At 47.1% G+C, this 19,902-nt stretch overlaps 1 protein-coding gene across 1 annotated transcript; it reads right to left on the bottom strand.

Moving 5' to 3' along the window:
• Positions 1 to 5,037: 5,037 nt before the first annotated feature.
• On the bottom strand, positions 5,038 to 11,531 carry tent5ba (terminal nucleotidyltransferase 5ba). The gene is made up of 2 exons (XM_080005048.1): positions 11,228 to 11,531; positions 5,038 to 7,012 (listed from the first exon to the last, which is right to left on the bottom strand). The coding sequence occupies exons 1-2, from the start codon at positions 11,378 to 11,380 to the stop codon at positions 5,984 to 5,986; spliced, it is 1,182 nt and encodes a 393-aa protein (XP_079861174.1). The 5' UTR covers positions 11,381 to 11,531; the 3' UTR covers positions 5,038 to 5,983.
• Positions 11,532 to 19,902: the final 8,371 nt, after the last annotated feature.

The raw sequence follows: 19,902 nt of genomic DNA, 5'->3' as shown, positions 1-19,902 counted from the left end.
CGTCGCTTGGGCGTGCGTTTATTGGCAGGAGAGTGCCGGTTGGCTTAGTTTAATCAAAACTGAGTGGCTTGCTGGCCAAAAGGATAAATAGTAATAATAATGACGGGACGGAATAAGTGCGGACATCGGGCAGCGCGTTCCGTGCGGCTCCTCTGCGGCTCCTCTGCGGCTGGCTCGTGGACGGCTGCCGAGCCCCGTACGCCGATCCCTCACTGTAAGACAGAGAGAAAGCTTCCCGCCCCAAATCGGAGCGATCAGCGCCCAAGTGGCGCTGATCGATTGGGGACGGCTGTTGGGCCGCGGGAAGGAAGCTGCGCCCCTTGTTCTGCCACACAATGAAACCCAGAAGCCATGCTCAAACCCCATTGGCTCACAGAACTCGGGGCCTGGGAGGGTGGCTCCAACCCACAAAAACAGCCCGTTTAGGAACAGGATGGTATAGAGGCATGTTGGAAGGGGTAGAATGCATAATCTGAGATGTATTTTCAGCAAAAATTTTTGTTGAAAAGGAGAACTGTTTTAGGTTTAAATTAAAGCTAAAACAGATCATAGTGGCAGTGAAGGTGGCGTGACTTTCAGCGATCTCCAGTCAATTAGCAATGCTAGAGCAAGGGTTTGATTTCTCACAATTTTTTTATTTATTTTGGTGACACAGTTAGTATAGTGAGCATGTTATGATTTCTAACTGGCAGATGAAATCACAGATTTATGAGTTTGGAGTCATTTTTCAAGCGGCCTCGGCTCCCTCAACGTGATCTCAGTATCAGGCAGAGAAATCGAGGGTGGAATAAATGTTATTGTAGATGGAAATAGCAAACCTCAAAAAGTTCTCCGACAACGGTTGGGGCAACACTAAATTATGCAGCTTTTTAAGAATCTGTTATTCAGATTGATGTCAGGACCAAACCATGGAGTCATTAAAGCCAGATTGAGTTTATGTGAGGACATAAATGCTACGGTCGCTGCTGTTGGTCGCCAAAAAACACCCCAGTCATCCGCAGTCGGAGGCACACTCAAGGGGGGAGGAGGATGGAGGGACGGATGGACGAACGGATGGACGGAGGGACGGACGGAGGGAGGGAGGGAAAAGAAGACGAGAGGAAAGTGAAGAACAGCTTTGACACGTGGAAAACTGGAAACGAGGAGCGGTGACTTTTACTGGGCACCTAACAAAACACATCCACATCTGATTGGACCCAATTCCTCGCCTCTGACTCACCAGCATCTCCAGCATGAACAAGCCCCGCCTCCCGCCTCCGCTCCCCTCACATCCTCGGCGCGGAGATCTCAGAGGGTCTCGTCAACCTCCTACAACGTCGAAAAACCCCCGACCGATCCTTCCCTCTGCATTGTACTTCCTGTCTGTTTGTAGGAACGCAGGAAGTGAGTCACGGGTGGGAGGTGTCAAGGTGATATTCGGGCTCCTAGGCCGACCATCGAGACATCGCGTTTGCCTGCCCAGAAGAAGGGATTTCTTTTCATCTTGCGGTAAACTCTTTGAGTTTGATTTTCTCTATTTTTTTTATCTTATTACGCTGATATGGGAAAGCAAAGAGAATTAGGTGGCGTGATCCATGGAGATGCTGTCATTGTGTCTGAGGGGATGCCCTTGAGCGGTAATTCGTTGACAAAAGGCAATAAATAGTTAGATCTTGGCCACATATTGAAGGGCGGTGAGTTTCAATGTTCTCATAAACCATTTTATAGTTGTGGAAAGCTGGATATTGTAGTACTATTTGCTGCCTACAAATGTTTTTTAATGCAGGAACAATGCAGGAGTACTTATTTATGGAGCCTGGCATGTTTCTTTATGCTTCTGGCAGTGTCAATCGTGGACTCGGTAATTGATAAAAAAAATAAATAAATAAGACTCTTTACTTCAAAGCAGAGACCATCTGGTGCATTTCTATTTGCACTGGGAAAAAAAAAAACGACGAGAAAGAAATGAAAACACAGGCCAGAAATTGCATGTTAACAAATTCACAACGTGGAGAGCCCAGCAGGTACATCTGTATATGGTGTCACTCGCTCGCTTTAAACTAACGGCCGGCTGAATTGCACAATATCCGCAGAACAAGCACACCGCCCGCTTTGAGCGCTCGAGCCGTTCCGCTTCCACAAAGAGAAGACGCACAAAGTTGACAGTTCCAATCCCGGGCTGCAGGTTTGTTTGAGTGCAGAGGGCCCGCAGGAGTGGGGCGAAGGGGCGGGGCCAGGATGGGTTGCCTCCCCTGGGGTGTAAACTCCACACACAGCTCCCTTTCAGCCGGGCCCGGCGCGCTGGATAAAGTTAGGATTGTTTGTCAGCGGGCTGCAATGCCAGGAATGCTCAGCGCCGACTGCCCTCTGAGTGTGTGTTGTGTGTCCTATCACCGTCTCTCTCTCTCGCTCTCTCTCTCTCTCTCTCTCTCTCTGTCTTGCTTTATTTCCCTCTCCCTCTCTCTCCCCCCCCGCTTCATTTACCCCTCAGCAGCAGCGGCAGGCGGGATTTGTGGTCATAGGAGAGAACCCTTCTCTCTGAAGCGAAATAGCAGATCGGGTTTCTACCCCGTGAACTATTTTAGTACCACCCCCCACCCCCGCTGGGTCCCTTCCACCCTTTGCCCACTCCATTTCCCCACTGCCCAAAAGAGAGAGGTTACAGCGCAACCTATTTTCAAGCGCCCTCCGTCAGCCGTTGTGACATCACCATCCACTTCTGTTGTCCTCCGCTCACGCACGCAACCAGCGCAGGATCCATCTCCACCTTCATGTTCGTCCTGCTTCCATCCTCTGCGAGCGTTCTGCTCTTCGGACCAGTACATTCTCTGGCACTTATCTCAACCTCTGTCCAGATGCGGAGCGGAGAGCACAGAGGACCGACTCTGGTGTTGGCGGAGTTCAAGGATCGGCTTCCCCACCAACGCACGTTCTAAAAACAGATTTGAGATTTGATCCGGTTCTTGCGGGCGTTCTCTCGATTCTCCAGCCCAGCAGCACAAAAGACACCAGGCCCGAACAGAACGACCCTCTGTCTCCAGGATGACATCACGTACGTAAAGGCACATTCGTCCCGCGCAGGCTTTAATTAAAAACATCCTCCAGCCCACAACCCAACCTCAGTTCAAGCCAGCCCGGTGGACTGAGTCTTAAAAGTTTGGCGGCCACTGGAGTGACAGTTTTCACCAAATACCATTGGAGAGAAGGCAAAACCCGCAGGAGACACCAAGAAAGTCACTTCCCAGAGGTAATCAGTGGTAGTAGTGAGCTGTAATCGCTCCCTTGGGTTGAATAAACCCCCTTTTTCAGCCGAGGTAATGGCACAAGTTCCAGACTGGGATAAATTTGATACGGGCTGTGGCCAGAAAGCGTTTAATCTCTGTCATTACTTTGCATCTGTCCTGTCATCATGCTCGCCCTCCCACAGACACACTAAACCTCAGCCCACACACACACTGCTCACCTAAGTTGCACGACCGCCCAAATTTCATCTCCCGAATATTCTATCTTTTTTTTTTTGTTTTCTTTTCAGTCTATGAGAATGTTATCATACTGAATAAATACAATCTTTGAGGGTTTCAACCATAACTAGACAAATAAATACCTTTTGATCTCGCCCTCATCCCCCCTCAAAATGTTCAAAATCCATGCACAGGCTAAAGGTTTTCCGCTTCAGATGTCCCTTTGCAGAAGCGGCCAGAAAGGCCCCATAAGCACAACCGGGGCTCGGCACATGGCAGAGCGACATTCGGGACACGATGCCAGGAGCTAGCGGCCGCGACAGATCAAAGCTTGGAAGCTTGGAAGCTTGGAAGCTTTCAAGCAGCGACAAGCGATTCCCGATGTGCCCACTTGCAGAAAAAACATCAAATGCCAAAACACTCAAGATTTTGTTATCTATATCATATTGTGTTGACAAGTCTACAGTCCAGTCGGCAGATAATGGCAATAGATGCTGTTGCAATTTGGCATCTGGCAGTTTGTGTCAAGCCCGTAAAAAACAACGTGGGAAATGAGTGGGCTCTGATTCTGATTTCTACTGTGAAGCTTTACAAATTTTGCACTCATAGTACTCTGCAAATGCAAAATGTGAAATTATTTACACAAGACCCCTTCACTGGTACACCCAGTGATTCCAAGAGGCAGTGAACTTTCGCCACGATCGAATGAATTGTGTTCAAGAAAAGGTGAAAAGTGTTGTGTAAGCTGATGAGTTGACACCAACCGCCAACACCCTTGGCCTTAAACGACGAATGAACCTTATTTACTTTTTTTTTTTTTATCTTAAAAGCAAATAAGCACCAAATCCCTTTCTGGCACCGGAGAGAATTTATATATTTGGAAAGTGATTGACCTGTTGTGTTGTAATAAACTACTGTATTGACATTGTCATGGTTTATTGCATTGTGAAAAACCCAAAACATACAGGATCGCTCCGACCTTTTTAGGGGAGTCCAACGCCATGGGTTTGATCCGAATCACGTCCGGTGCTATCCGCCTTTAACACGCAATTTCTAATTCTTGCTATGCCGATGGCAGAGAAGGAGGCTCAAGACTCAAGAAACAAACAAACAAAACAAAACAAAAAAAAAAAGACACAAATGTTTGTTTTTTTTGTTTTTTTTAAAGCAAACAGCGTTAAGTTTCCATTGGCAACATGGGTGGGAGAACAGGCCAGTCTTTGTTAGAAGATTCAGTATCAGAGCAGAGAGAGAAGCCATTGTACTTTGGAAAAGCCTCCTTATGGTTCGTGTCCTCAGATTGTAATGGATCCTCGACCTTCAGAAATGCAACTCACTCCAGCCGACACTATATGCATCGCAATTGGACTAGTTCATGGAAATGATTGTCATCGTCAAATTAAATGTGCAAAAAATAAGATAGGCGACACCCCACCCACTCACCAATCCACCCAACCAGCCACCAGTACATGCATGACATGCACAGTGCACACACCGTGTCGTTTTCACATCTAAAAACTCAAAACGTGATGGCTAAAAGAAATAAACAATGAAAATACGATATCAACTGTATGAGAAATGACCACAATACAAGGAATGGGATTTTGTTCTTTTAATTTTTGTTTTAACGTCACAGAAATGAATTCCTCTGCGACAAAAAGAGAGATTTTTGAGAATTTCTAGAAAAAAAACAAAAAAAACAAACAAACAAACAATCTCTTATCAAAGCACAGTGCTCAAAATTACAGAGGGGTTCAGAACATTCCACGTTTTCGTTTTAGGCACTTGGAATCACAGCAGCCTTCGCCTTCTGAACGCTTCGCAAATCACAATGACAGGAAGAAAACCTTGTAAGTCCAAGGCGATTTTCACAATGGCATTCAACCCGAAAAATGCACAGAAACTTTGGAGGCCCATGAAACCCGTTCAAGTCCCGCTACATCAGAAATTCTTGGAACAATTCAAAACTACAAGCATTCATTCTGCATTGTGTCAGATATCCCCTTTTGTTTTTTGTTTTTTTCTTCATTTTTGAAAGGAGCCAGCACTTGGAGATACAAGGTTTTTCTTTCATCTGTGACAGCAGTGAGATACATCTTTGGTCCTGTAATACAAAAATAAAGAGTAGCGCAGCCAATGTTCCGCGATGACAGCACCACCGGCTGCAAGGCGTGCCTCCTCAAAAATGTATTTTCTTCTCTCTTATTTGACGTCAAGACGATAAAGATCTCTTCACTTAAATAGGACGTCATCAATACATCAGAGAAATGACCCAGCAATTTTAGAAACATTTGACGAGAGACAAAAAAGTGAGGAATACAAACGCGCCCACTCATATCAAATGCACAGCAGTACAAGATTGTTTGAGTATAGTCACATTTGGCAAAAACATCTTTTTTTTTTTTTTTTTTTTCCTTCCCCATTTGCAGTTCTTCACACGCGTTCGTCTCAACAGATTAAGGAGTTACGCTGCAACCCGGCTAGACCTTCTCTCATCCCCGCGGGCGGGAGGAAGGCGGAGGCCACGTCCAGCTCACGGTGGTTCAGTTGCAAGGCAGCCATGTCTGGTATGAGTTAGTGCATGTTGGTACCAGAGGCGGCTGGACGTGCGCTACGTAATAATTACTGAAGTTGATGTCCTGCACGTAGGGGGCCGGCTGGTAATAGCACGTGACGTTAGTAATGTTCGGGATGGCGTTCTGCTCCGCCAGCACCTTCAGTGCCAGCATGGAGATGAGGTTGAGCGTCTGGCGCCGCTCGTGGCCCATCAGACACACGGTGCTCTCGTTCACCACGTGGTGCAGAGTCATCAGGCACTCGTAGCGCTTGTGCTCCATGCCGGCAAAGTGGTTCTGGAGGTAGGCCTCCAGCTTCCTCTGCTGCTCGCAGATGTCGGAAAAGTCAATGAAGAAGCGCGAGCACATGTAGCGCTGCATGTGCTTCATGTCCGGCTCCGAGGCCGGCCTGAACCCCCGCACAAGCAGGTGGCAGTACTTCAGCAGCCCGCCGCCCCGGATTTCCTCAGGGCTCCGCGTGGCTATGGTCCTGTGGCACAGGTGGTCCATGGCCTCCTTGAAGTCGCCGTACACGCTCTCCCCGAGCACGGTGGGGTGGAAGCTCTCGGACATCGGCGTCTCTGAGCAGCGGTCGAACAAAAGCAGCGAATCCAAGCATATCTGGAAGGAGTCCACGCTGAACTCAAACTGCCGCCTCAAAGAGTCTACAAACTTCAGCTCCACGTTCTTGCCCGTGTTGTTGGACAGCGAGATCAGGCTCCAGCGGTCCGTGTCGTTGCAGACTTTCACCAGTTTCTGTACGTAGGCCTCTTTGAGGGTCAGCGCCGAGATGCGCTCCTTAGAAACCCCGGCTGGCAAAAAGTCAAATAGGCAGTCCAGCACGACGTCCTTGACGAGGCGGAAGGCCTGGTCGTCCTTCAGCGACACGCCAAAGATCAGGTCGAGGTCTTTGTAGCCGAGCCCCGTGTCCTGGTGGAGCACATAGCTGGCGGCCGAGCCGTTTAGCCGCACGTCCTTGATGCACACGCCTCTCTCCTCCAGCCGCGCCCGCACAACCTACAGGGGGAGAAGACACAGGTGCAGCGCGTCAGTCATTCAAGAATTAAATTTAAAACCTAAAGAAACGCATGACTTCATGGGGAACTTTTGAAATCCAATCCAGTCTATGCAAAGAGAAAAAAACCCATTGAAACCTGAAAACTCTTGGGATATTACCTAATAAGCCACATGGTCCTAGAAAAAGAAAAATCAATGGTTTGTGTAGGCGAGATCAATATCGCTGCTCACAAAGGTCACAATCAGCCTAAATCTGAATGGAACAGAAGGGGTCCAGGCACAGCGTAGGCAGGGGAGCACTCAAGGACAATTTGCATTTCAGTGGCTCAGGCCATGTCCACACTACGCCAGGGGTAAATCTGAAAACAGCAATTTTTTGCCTAAAGATTTCCGTCCGCACCAGCGTTTCCACCAGCGCTTTCAAAAAAGACCTGCGGTTAATACCTCATTGTATCGCTCCGCCAAGTACGGTTTGCGCCGTAATTTTTGACTGCGCCGGTCACGGTACCGACGTAATTGTGAATTGTTAAAATGTCACAAAACAAACAAAGAATCCTGTGAAAATAACTGACTTTAGTTTTTACAGATGACAAAGTTGAATTACGGCTTAAAGTTACTATGACAATAAGGTTGCCAGAACTGCCGAGAGCGCTGAGAGAGTGTCGGCGCAAAACAAATATTTATGGTGAAATCTTGGAACTGTTTCAAGGAGCAATATCCATCATCGGCTGAGAAAGCGGATGCAATGGGCAAGGAATATACACACCCAAAGGAAGTTATAATGAAAGCTATTATCAACGCAAAACTGAAGGCGATTCGCATCAAAGCGGTGGACTCCGGCAAAGGAGTTGCCACTACAGAGTTGTTCTCCTGCGCCTGGAGCTGGGTGAGCAGATTTGCGGTGGCTCCCCTCGACCGTTCGTTCCTTGGTGCATGGAAACGGTTGACATTGAGGTCGACGTCCAATTTGAGACGGTTTTGCACCACTGAGGCGAGCGATGTTTCGACCTCGATATTCTGCAACTCCACCACCACAGTACTTCCCCCACAACCAGAGGGGCAGTTTTTCCACTGTGCTCAAAGGAACCCACCGCCATTTGCCGCGTCAGGCCCCATTCCACACCCGTAAGACACTGGACGGTATTCCATCACACAGGGCCTCCTATCTGACGACATTGATCCCTAGTCCCTGTCACGCTGATCTGGCCGTTATTACGCTGTACCGTCACTCCTCTTGTAAATCTTAAAACAGCATAACATAAAGAGTGCTTTTTATTTAAAAAAAATGTATGCTGAGTGATACTGAAAAGCACACAAAGGACATCGTATCCATTTAAATAGACTTATTTTCTCTATTAGTATGTCGTACGTTGAGTGAGGCAAGGGACATTGTTTCTCAGGGCCGGCCCTTCCCATAGGCGAGATGGGCGGCCACCTAGGACGCCTAAAGCTGTATTTAACTCTAAACAAGCAATTCAAGTAGTGAGCAGCGAGAACTATCGAATATGTACAACCCAGATCACATGACAACGATAGGTCATTGGCATTGTCACCGTTTAACAAAAGCTTCGTTCTCCCCCGTCCGCACTGAAACGTGAAACCGGTGTTTTCAAAAAAAAGATCCACTTTTGAGAGCGTTTTCGGGAAAAAAAACAAAAACCTCCCTTTCTGGCGAGGATAAACCCCGGCTTAGCGCGGACGAGGCCCTCTGACGGGCTGGACCCGGTCGGCCCTGGTCGGATATCAGAGAACCGAGTCGAGATTCACGCTTCTGCGCCGCGACGGAGACAAAGAGACAGAGGGCGAAAGCTCAAAGTCTCCGAGGTCAATCATCTCCTAGGAGGGGGGGAAAAAACAAAAAAACAAAAAAACCTGCCCGGCTCTGCGCTTTAACACACTCCCGTGCAAAGTGCATGTCCGAAGCCTGACACTCCGGGCATTGTGGGATCCGGCGCTGGGCAGGGCTGCGCGGAGCTGGCATGGAGACAGGGCTGCGAGCGAGCACACTAGGAAAGTATGTCGGAGCCCTCAGAGAGAGACATCAAAGATGGGACGCTGCCTACCCGTCTGCACTCGCCTCAGGCGGGATGACAGTTCAGTTAAATCTCAATCCACTGGGCTAATTGGGCCACAAAAAAAATCCACCGTCGTCGGGACATTTGGAAGTCTTTAGTCAACCAAACCACAGGACTAGGTGCGATGACACAACAGTGAGGGCTGGCTTGAGTTTCAGTGTTGTCAGTGTAGGCCATAGAGGGCTATTTTGAAAGATTAACATTATTATGGCCGGAGCGAACACCTGGATCTACTGGAAGGAAAGTTTAAGCCTTCGGCCGGTACGACTCTGGTAAAAATGTTGAATACACACCTGATTAAAGCTACAGTCGGCTACAGACTCCAATCCCAGCACACACACACACACACACACACACGCCCGCACGCACACACACGCACACACACACGCGCAAGCACACACAGATTAGTGTCAGAGGGTAGTTAACTGTGTCTCATGGTGATCAGATAACAAGCCGACTATTTATATAGCTTATGCATTGGGTCAGGCCTGAGACAAACAAAATGCGTCCAAACACCTCGGCTAAGGACGCGTGCAGGAGCGAAACCCCGATTCCCCAGTGTGGCAATGGGAGAACTCCGCAACGGATGCAAACGTGGAGCGATTCAAAAAAGAAAAAAGTCTTTATTCAGTTCAAATTCCAATTTCACGAGGTATTAAGGTCACTTATCCCAGAAGGGACAGCTGATATGGCAGAGCTGCCAGAGATCTGTGTGCTCTCCGAAACTCATCTGAGGCAAAGTTTACAGGTTTATTTTATTGGCCTTTAAACCACAAGGAGCCTTACACTTTATCACAATAACCGGGAAATAGCTCAGGGATGTGAAGTAATTAGGGGCAGAGGGTAATCCCACCTAGGATCCTCCTCCAACAGGTGGATTTTAGGTGGAAAAATGTGTTGAATGTGAAATTGATTCAATATATGTCAAGATTCGTCTTTTTAAATGTTCTTTCTGCGGTTGTAACACACTGTTTATCTCTATTACAAAGTTGGGACAGTACTCAACTTCATACCTTAACTGTGGAGTAGTGTCTGTCTGTTCGTGTCTGTGCGTGTATATGCATATGTGTGTGTGTGTGTGTGTGTTCCCACAGGAGCATAGGCCCATATATGCACAAGAAAATGTTAATCTTTTTGGCAGAGGAGTCATTTGAGCTAAACAAAATGATATGTTGTTTTTCCCCCTCCCTGCTCCTCAATGAAGGCATTCATCTTTCCGAAACCACAAGTGTGCGCTGTTCGCATCCTGGATGATTTAGGGCCTTGCACGAAGGAAACTGTGACCGTGACAATATATCATTCTCAAAAAAAAAAAAAAAAAGGTGACACCGTATTTGAATTGCACACAAATTCCATGAAACACTAAATAGTAAGTGAGTAAATATAATTTGTGTTTCATAAAACACACGCGCGCGCACGCACGCGCAAGCACACACACACTTTTTTTTCCTGCTGCAAACCAGCTGCATTTCCTTCAATGTCCCATAGGGGGTCGCGGATCAAAAGTTGAGAAGCCCTGGTTTAATAAGACTCGGTTAATGGATCTAGCCCTGGTGCTGGTGGTTTGCGCTCTTTTCCAAAACTTCGAATTATGTGCCGCAGACAAATTCATCAACAGTTCTTCATCATCATTATTTTTTTTAATTTGAACCACCAAGTTCAGGACAAATTAATAACTATATGGCTACACTGTTGTAAACCTAGTGTCACATTGGAATTGCACTTTTCAAAAAAGTTCATTTACTAGTTAGTTCATTTTTAGTTCATTAATCAAGTAAAACTTTTTTTTTCCCTTATCAAGGACCCAAGGCATGGACCCCATTTGATAAGATCTCTGGAATCCTAAATCTGAGAGGATTTTATTGATTTTAGTCCCAAATCCCATCCATACCTGTCTGGAATACAGTCACAGAGATAATAAAGTGAAATAGTGATTAAAACACTCATTATTATACATTCTCTAACGGTGCTGACGTCTCGTACAGGAGATGACGGCAATCACTTTGATGGGGACCCCCTGGAAACCTCTGGGGGTACCCGGACCCCGCGTCGAGAACCGCTGCTCCATGATATAATACTCTTTTTAATAGAAAATATTGTAAACTCCGCAGATGATGTCCCTTCGGATTGTGCCTTTTACCTGAACGATCTGCCGGGGCTGCACGGACAGAGTGGGGAAGTTTCCACGGCCGTGGATGGGAATCGCGTCCCCGAGAATGGAGTCCAAGCGCCGCACCTGATCCCACGACAGCACGCAGAACCGAGTCCGGTCCGCCACGGCGTCGCAAGACATCTCTCCCAAAAATAAAAAATAAAAAATAAATAAAAAAATAAACTCGGAAAACACCGCGAAAAGTATTCAACCGTTTCCCCGGTGATGCAGCTCGGTCCCGCCTCTCAACTTGATAATCCTACAATAATAGACGCGAATAGATGAATTAGATGATGATGATGGAGATGATGATGATGGAGATGGCGGAGCTGATGATGATCTGAGGATTAGTCCGTGCTGCTGCTGCTGCTGCTGCTGCTGCTGCTGCCGCCGCCGCCGCCGCCGGTGCCGGTGCCGGTGCTGGGGTTGGTGTTGGTGTTGGTGCTGGAGCTGGCGCTGGAGCTGGAGCTGGAGCTGGAGCTGGAGCTGGAGCTGCGTAGTGCCTGCGATCAGCTCCGGAGAAGAATCGCTTCACGTCGCCGCTCCTCGCCGTTTAAAGAGCCGTCATTAGCATGAGCCCTCTGATTGGCTGTCCGACCAGCTCATTGATTATGGAGGACCCGCCTACCCGGTGGGGAGCAGCCAATCAGAGCAGAGATGTATTTATTTTATTTATTTTATGTTTTTTATTCATTATATATATATATATATTTTTTTTTTTAATGTATATCCATTTATTTGTTTATTAATTATTTAATTAATCAATTAATTAATTGATTAAGCAATTCGTTCGTTAATTAATGTATTAATTAATTGATTTCTCTATTTTACATGGAAATCATACAAACAACATCGGACCCGAAAATAAATAACCACTAATAGTCATTTATAAAGTCCCTTATAAAATAATTCAGAAATTATATCAGGCCAATCACTACCTTAATAAATCTACAATGATAACCATGTCCTAAAATTACAATAGTAATAGTAAGAATTCAACTAAAACACACAGCAATATAAAAAAACAATAACAAAAACGATGAATTAAATTATACGAATATATAATTATAGTAAATAAATACATAAGCGAAAAGCAAGTCATTTGAAGTGTCTTTTTGGCAGACAGCGGAGAGCAGAAAGCCTCAGGAACAACCGTGTGACGTCAGGCCACAAGCCCCGCCCCCATTGTTCCCCGTGTTTGCGCAGTTACTCAAGCAAGACCTGTGTGACGTGTTTAGACAACTTCCCCCGACATCAGATTTAAGTATGGACCTGGCCTTCCCTCGCCTTGCAGAATCACTAAAACAATACCAATTGTTTCTTTGATGGTACACTCAGGATATTTGTTGTGCAAGTATGTGACTTGAGTAATGTTTTAGTTTTAGTTGACTTTCTATGGTCCTGACATCTCATTTGCACCCAAGGGGGTAGTGCATTTAGACAGGGGTGTCAAACCATGGGCCCGGGGGCCACATCCGGTCCACCTACCACCTACTGCAGAATATTGTTAACATGGCCCATACATTCATTTTAAAATCCCAATGGCTAATTCATCCACAACATTTTACTCAATGTTTTTGCAGCAAGGCTAGACTGGTTTATTTGTATTGCACATTTCATACACATGGGCGATTCCAAGTGCTTTACGTAAGCCATAAAATACATTATATCAAAGAAAAGACGAATAAAAAAAGCTAAAATCAGATTTAAAAAAATAAATAATAAAATCACAGAGATAACAGAGGTTAAAGTGCAGAATATAAAACAAAATGAAATACAATATGACAATTGAACATTTTTATGATTACATGTCTATTTGTGACGGATGTGTTATTAGGCGATGCACTAAAGTGTGGTGTAAAAGAGGAAGTGCAGGACCGTTTGGGTTTTCCCTTAATATTCAACATGGCCCCCCCACAGGCAGAAGACAACCTGGCCGCGAGCCCGCGGCCCCCCTGTTGATTTGAGTTAGGGACCCCTGATCTAGCGGCAGCCTTTCAAGTTACAATCCCCTTTGGGTAATATATCCCAAATCCCCTTTAAAATGTGGTATATTGCCGTGTACAGCGTCAGCGTTACCATTCCTCATTAAATCTGCGTTTGTCAATACACAGAGAGCTACAAGAAGAGTTAACGAGGTTATGAGATCATAGCGGTTGCACGGGTTGCGCACAGTATTATTTGTTGTTCCATGTTATATCGGAAACAGGCTATTGTCTGAAGCAGAAAAACTAGATACGAAAGTGTGGCACTTGAACTTGTTCACGCTTTTTTTTTTTTTATAGTTTCTTATCGTTTCTAAAGAGTGATTGTGTGCGAGATGGAGCGACGTTATCCGCGACGTGGTGTTTAGGTCAACCGGTGGAAAATTCAAACCCGCGGCAACGGGCCTCGCTCGGGCTGTGTGCACAGCGCTTCAGTTTGCGTTTGATCAGCGGTTAAGAAAAGGAGGCGATAACCCCCGCCCCGATAGCCTCTCTGCTTTCCATTTTACCTTCCTCCGCATTTTTGAGACCTTCGTCCAACTTCTTTCCACTCTGGCTTATCTACAGAACCGTGCGTTTCGCCGCTTGATCTAAAGCAGATATAAAGAAATTCCTCCGGTGAGACCCTTTGGCAGCCGCCGGTACCATGCGGCAGCCGACTCGAGGCATGAATCAAAAACTACAGTGAGAGGCGGCGTGATTCAAAAACCCGCCGCGTGCGAAGGCGTCTCATCGCCTCGGTTTTTGATGTCATCCATTTGATCTTTCGCACAAAGCCAAAGGTGTTTCTTTGATTTATTTATTTATTTTTAGACGTGATTTAGAAATTATCTCAAAGATCTGCTTTGCTCAGACTGGACGGCGCTCTTGAGACGCAGTCGGGCATGTTGAATCAAAGCAGCAGGAGAATACGATGTCACAAACCGTTCTGGATGCGCAAATAAATAACCCGGTTCGGCAGACGGACAGCTCCACGGAATCCATTTCCAACTGCTGCACAAACAAAACGCGGCGCAAGCCCTGGGGGACTCAGTTAAATTTTTACGATCGCGTAAAGCTCGTTCAGTGGCCCTTTTCACATTTGCGGCATATATGCAGCGTAAATACCGGAGGGCGCAGAATAATCAGAATGAGATCAGGTGCTTGGGCCGGGTGCATTTACAAGTACGTGTACAAGGAATACGTCGCGGTGATTAAAAGGAACGTGAAGCTGACGTCATGTTGTTGTAGCAGGCCGCCATATGTGGGCGCTTTCACCCTCAATGTCGGCCGGCATTTTTGAGTTATGAGACAGATTGGACATCTACTTTAGGTGAAAAATCGCTGCAGAAAATCTTGCAACCATCTTGTGTGGAACCCCGACCCTTCTTTTACTCCCTTCCTGTCATTTTTGTACACTTTGTAAATATTTTAGCTATTTCTCTATGCAACTGAATGAAATTGGACTTGAGCTCATAGCAATCCATGGCAACCATCAAATTTCCCATTCCCCATTGGTGGCTATGTACAGACGATTGGCATTTCCAAAAAGTTTGGACAGTTTGAGAAAAATGAAAAAATGAATAAATGAAATGAAATAAAATGTTTAAATAAAAAATGCAGTACATACACAAATAGCAAAAAAAAGCAGAAATGGTCAAATATATAAAATAACTACAATATATATTTAAAAAATATACATATATACAGTATATATGTACTCTGTATACTGTATATTGCCACATATACAGAGTAGCATAATGTGTGTTCACTGTGCAGGAGCAAAGTGCAGCAGGTATCCAACCTCCACGAGACCTTTTTCCGACTGACTAAAGACCTCATGAGGCCACGGAGGTGAAAACCCGTCACGGGGGCGGAACGCAGCTTTCGTGTCCATGGAAGACAATGTCGAAGCCTGTGATGTCAACATAATCCTGTTCCCACGGCAACAGCATCCATGGTTGTCGGGCAGCTGGGCAGAGGCATCTTCGGCAGAGGTTCCTGCCAGGTGGCGCGGTGAGATGCCTGCGTCATGGCCGTGCTATAAATAGCCCCTGCCGCCGGCACGCCGGCAACTGAGCCGCGGAGTGAGGCCGCCCCCGTTTCCTCCCTGACATCCGAAATGAAGGGAACACCGAGGACTTAGAAAATGTCAGGTGTTACGAGCTTCTCGGGTTGCCCTCATATTCCGATGCCGGCGGGACAGTGAGATCGCATGCGTTGTCCCCCGACAGAAATCTCAAAGACAGGGGATGTCCACTTGACCGGCCCGTCCCAATCTCGAGGCGGGCCAGCGGTTCTTGGCGAGGCTCCACACACCACAACCTGTTTGATTTCCGGAGGGGGATCAGGTTTGGCCCCCGTCCGTATCCGGCGACAACTGACACTGTGAGTCTTGTAGGCGCGGTGCGACAGCCATATTTGATCACACCTTAAATAAATGATCTGGCAAGGCGGCCTCCAAATCCTCTTCCAACTGTTCCGTATCCTGTGTTTTTAGTTCTGGCAAAACATGGTGGAGGCTTAAAAAGATTTATTCTTTGTTGATCAGATATCATTGGCGACGAGGAGGTAAGCAACAACCGACAGAAATGTTGGGGCTTTTTTTTATTTTTTTATAGACGTCAAAGCGCGTCGTAAAAGTGTGCTGTAAAAACGCGGCAGTAAATTCTTGTTGCCAAACAGTGAGAGGACACGGTGACTGAAGACGCAGGAAAGATAACCCACCGTTGCTGCCGCATAGGCCAGCGGCCTCCGCTGCACTGGGGTCCTGGGCCGCAGCTTAAAAAATAAAAATAAAAATAAAAATACATATAATAGCTCATGTAATTATTGGTCAGTGATGTTTGGCAGTTATTATAGTAGAGAACAATAATCTTTAATCGTCACACAGCACACTACAACACACATACACACTTTTGGATGGTGGCCGGTGAAATGAGGCCTCTGTGTTTAACCCATCCTGGCTTGTCCTTCCTCCGGGGGCACAGCCAGGAGCAGTGGGCAGCATTCGTGGACGGGCCCGGAGACCTGGTGATGAGTGTCCATCACTGGTCAGACGATGATGTGTGCATGTTTTTGGGGGTGGGCCTTACTGACGTTAGGTGGAGGAAACCCCATGTGAGCACAGGGAGAACATGCAAACTCCACACAGAAAGGTTCCTATTTGGGAGATAACCCGCCAGAGCACCGTGCCAACAGTGCCCCAGGTGGGAATTGAACCCAGGACCTGCTTGCTGTGAGGCAGCAGCGCAATGCACTGCGCCACCATGCCACACACTGAGCCACCATGCCACTAGGGATTAGGGTTGGGGTTGGGGTTGGGGTGTTTGGGTTAGGGGTAGGGTTAGGGGTAAGGGTTAGGGTTAGGGTAAGGGGTTAGGGTTAGGGTTAGGGTTAGGGTAAGGGTAAGGGTAAGGGTAAGGGTAAGGGTAAGGGGTTAGGGTTAGGGTTAGGGTTATGGTTAGGGTTAGGGTTAGTTAGGGTTCGGGTTAGGGTTATGGTTAGGGGTTCGGGTTAGGGTTAGAGTTAGGGTTAGGGTTAGGTTTAGGGTTAGGGTTTGAGTGGCTTCACCACAGTTTTCCAGGGAGGTGGTTAGGGTTAGGGTTAGGGTTAGAGTGTTAGGGTTAGGGTTTGAGTTAGGGTTAGGATTAGGGTTAGGGTTAGGGTTAGGGTTAGGGTTAGGGTTAGGGTTAGGGTTAGGGTTAGGGTTAGGGTGAGGGTTAGGGTTAGGGGTTAGAGTTAGGGTTAGGGTTAGGGTTAGGGCTTAGGGTTAGGGTTAGGCTTACGGTTAGGGTTAGGCTTACGGTTAGGGTTAGGGTTAGGGTTAGGGTTAGGGTTATGGTTATGGTTAGGGGTTAGGGTTAGGGTTAGGGTTAGGGTTAGGGTTAGGGTTAAAGTGGCTTCACCACAGTTTTCCAGGGTGGTGGTTAGGGTTAGGGTTAGCATTAGGGTCTGAGATCCTATTACAGCTTAAAATTTAAAAAAACCCATTATAATAGCTCATCTAATTATTGGTCAGTGACGAGATAGTTGGCAGTTAATATAGTAGGGGTTAGGGTAAGGGTTAGGGTTAGGGTTAGGGTTAGTGTTGGGATTAGGGTTAGGGGTTAGGGTGAGGGTTAGCATTAGGGTTAGCGTTAGTGTTTAGGGGTAAGGGTTAGGGTTAGGGGCTAGGGTTTAGGGGTTAGGGGTCAGGGTTAGGGTTAGGGATTAGGGTTAGGGTTAGGGTTAGTTAGGATGAGGGTCAGGGTTAGGGCTAGGGTTAGGCATTAGGGGGTAGGGTTAGGGTTAGGGTAAGGGTTAGGTTTAGGGTTAGGATTAGGGTTTGAGTGGCTTCAACACAGTTTTCCAGGGCGGTGGTTAGGATTAGGATTAGCGTTAGGGTCTGAGGTCCTATTACATCTTAAAATAAAAAAAACCCATGATAATAGCTCATGTAATTATTGGTCAATGATGAGATAGTTGGCAGTTAATATAGTAGGGGTTAGGGTAAGGGTTAGGGTTAGGGTTGGGGTTAGGGTTGGGGTTAGGGTTAGTGTTGGGATTAGGGTTAGGGTTAGGGTTAGGGTTGGGGTTAGGGTTAGTGTTGGGATTAGGGTTAGGGTTAGGGGCTAGGGTTTAGGGGTCAGGGGTTTAGGGTTAGGGTAAGGGTTAGGGTTAGGTTTAGGGTTAGGGGGTTAGGGTTAGGGTTAGGGTTTGAGTGGCTTCACCACAGTTTTACAGGGTGGTTGGATGGGTTAGGGTTAGGGTTAGGGTTAGCGTTAGGGTTAGGGTTAGGGTTAGGGGCTAGGGTTTAGGGGTTAGGGGTTAGGGTTAGGGTAAGGGTTAGGGTTAGGTTTAGGGTTGGGGGTTAGGGTTAGGGTTAGGGTTTGAGAGGCTTCACCACAGTTTTCCAGGGTGGTTGGATGGATGCTGCTCGTGCATCGAGCTACGACCGACGGGATCCCGAAATGCCATCTGACCGACCCTCGCTGTTTCTCACCACCCTCCCTGGCTCAGTATTGACTCTCGGCGCCTTTAGTGTAACCTGGTCGAGTTGACCAGTTGGCTTGGACATTAGAGGCCACTACATGTGGCAGTGAGAAGGTCTGATAAAACTGGAAAAAGGCCTGCGTGCTTATCAGTGCAGCCAGGCCCATAGGACAGTGGAAGTGGGTTACGCAAAGCGGTAGTGCCCTTGACGTCAAAGTCCTCCCCCGCCACCTGCTTGATTGATTGCAATGGTGCTTGGCAATGGAGTTCGGTGTGTGTTTCTTGAAAAGGTAAACACAGCAAAACACACCCGGCATTAAAGTGCCATCACACCACGTCCGCCCCTGGCTACGGTGTGAAATAAACAGCTGCCGGAGCACTGTAAAAAAAAAAAGAAAAAGGGGCCCGTAGCTCCTGTGAAACGGCCCACTTTTCATTTTTAACGTCAATCTGAGGCATTAATGTGCTTGATCGGGCCATTGTGCCCCGAAATAGCTGTCCATTCATGCGATGTGAATTCTACAGGATTCACAATGGCATCGATAATATGTGTGATTGGACTTTTTTTTTTTTTTTACGACGTACTCCGACTACACATTGATAGCTGTGGTGTACATGCCAGGTGATGCAGTATATGGAAATTTTCCAGATTCTATAGTGCTGTGGCACACACACCCAGAGAGTGACAAAGGGTTAGTGCATTGCTGTGCAGCGCTGAGCTCAAAGGTCAAATATAGTAGACCTGTCATTACATAAGGTGTGATTTACTCCCTGGGTGGTGTGAAAGATTAGGTGGGGGGACAATCAGGGCACAAAGAGAAATCTGCGATTCAAATTCACAACGTTTGGAGACTGAGGGTTGCCTCCAACGGCGATGAAGAAGCAAAAATAAAAAGTAGTGGGAGTTGGTGAAAATCCGGTACACGGATGACAACAAACAGCACGGAGGCAGAAATGAAAGATAATGCTCCCCCTGCCGTTTCCCCGTTCAAATGTCCCACTATTCTATGAAAAAAGGAATTGAGGAGGACGTGAGTCTCCACTCTGCCATGTTATTCCAGGGTGTGAAAAATGTTTTTTTTCTCTTATTAAGCGGGACTTGAAACCTTCTCGCGGCAGAGCGTCTATTCCAGTATCAGCAAATCATTCAAAGAATGTATTTTCACTGGCACCCACCTGGGGCACTTTGTCCCTAACCGACAAGCCCGCGCCCCGTTGCTCGAGCACATGCGCGGGCGGCTTTGGATTTGTTTTTCTTCCACAGTGTCAAGGAGACGTGCAGGGGGAAGGAATGCACGGCCCCGGTAATAAAACACCCCAGCCCCCTTACTACTATGTCTGGACGTCCCAACGCGGACTGATCCCTTAATTGGAGTCCAAGCCATGTCATGCCGCCTCACCACACCCACCTCGCCGACGCTGGCCACGAAGGCCTCCCCCCGTTCAGCCCCTCCTGTCGGGGGCTGGAGCAGCAGTGACTCCCACTGCATCTCCAACTTCCCAAATACGCATTAAATATCTAACTGCTCGTTGCTTTCTGGGCAATTCGTGACTATTCTGAAGTTTTACTTTGGGCTGCCATTCTGCTATATTTGTTCAAAAATCTTCAGGGTTGTCGAAGCTACCTTACATGTTTAGATTGTACGTTCCATTGGGTCAGAAACCTCCGGTTAAAATGAGAAAACTCTAAAAGCTGCCGTCGCCGAACGGCAGAAGGAACCGTTT

The sequence above is a fragment of the Zeus faber genome (genome assembly GCF_960531495.2).
Source record: "Zeus faber genome assembly, chromosome: 8".
Taxonomy (NCBI): domain Eukaryota; kingdom Metazoa; phylum Chordata; class Actinopteri; order Zeiformes; family Zeidae; genus Zeus; species Zeus faber.
The sequence above is the reverse complement of the archived record's forward strand: the minus strand, read 5'-3'. Positions and strand labels throughout refer to the sequence as shown.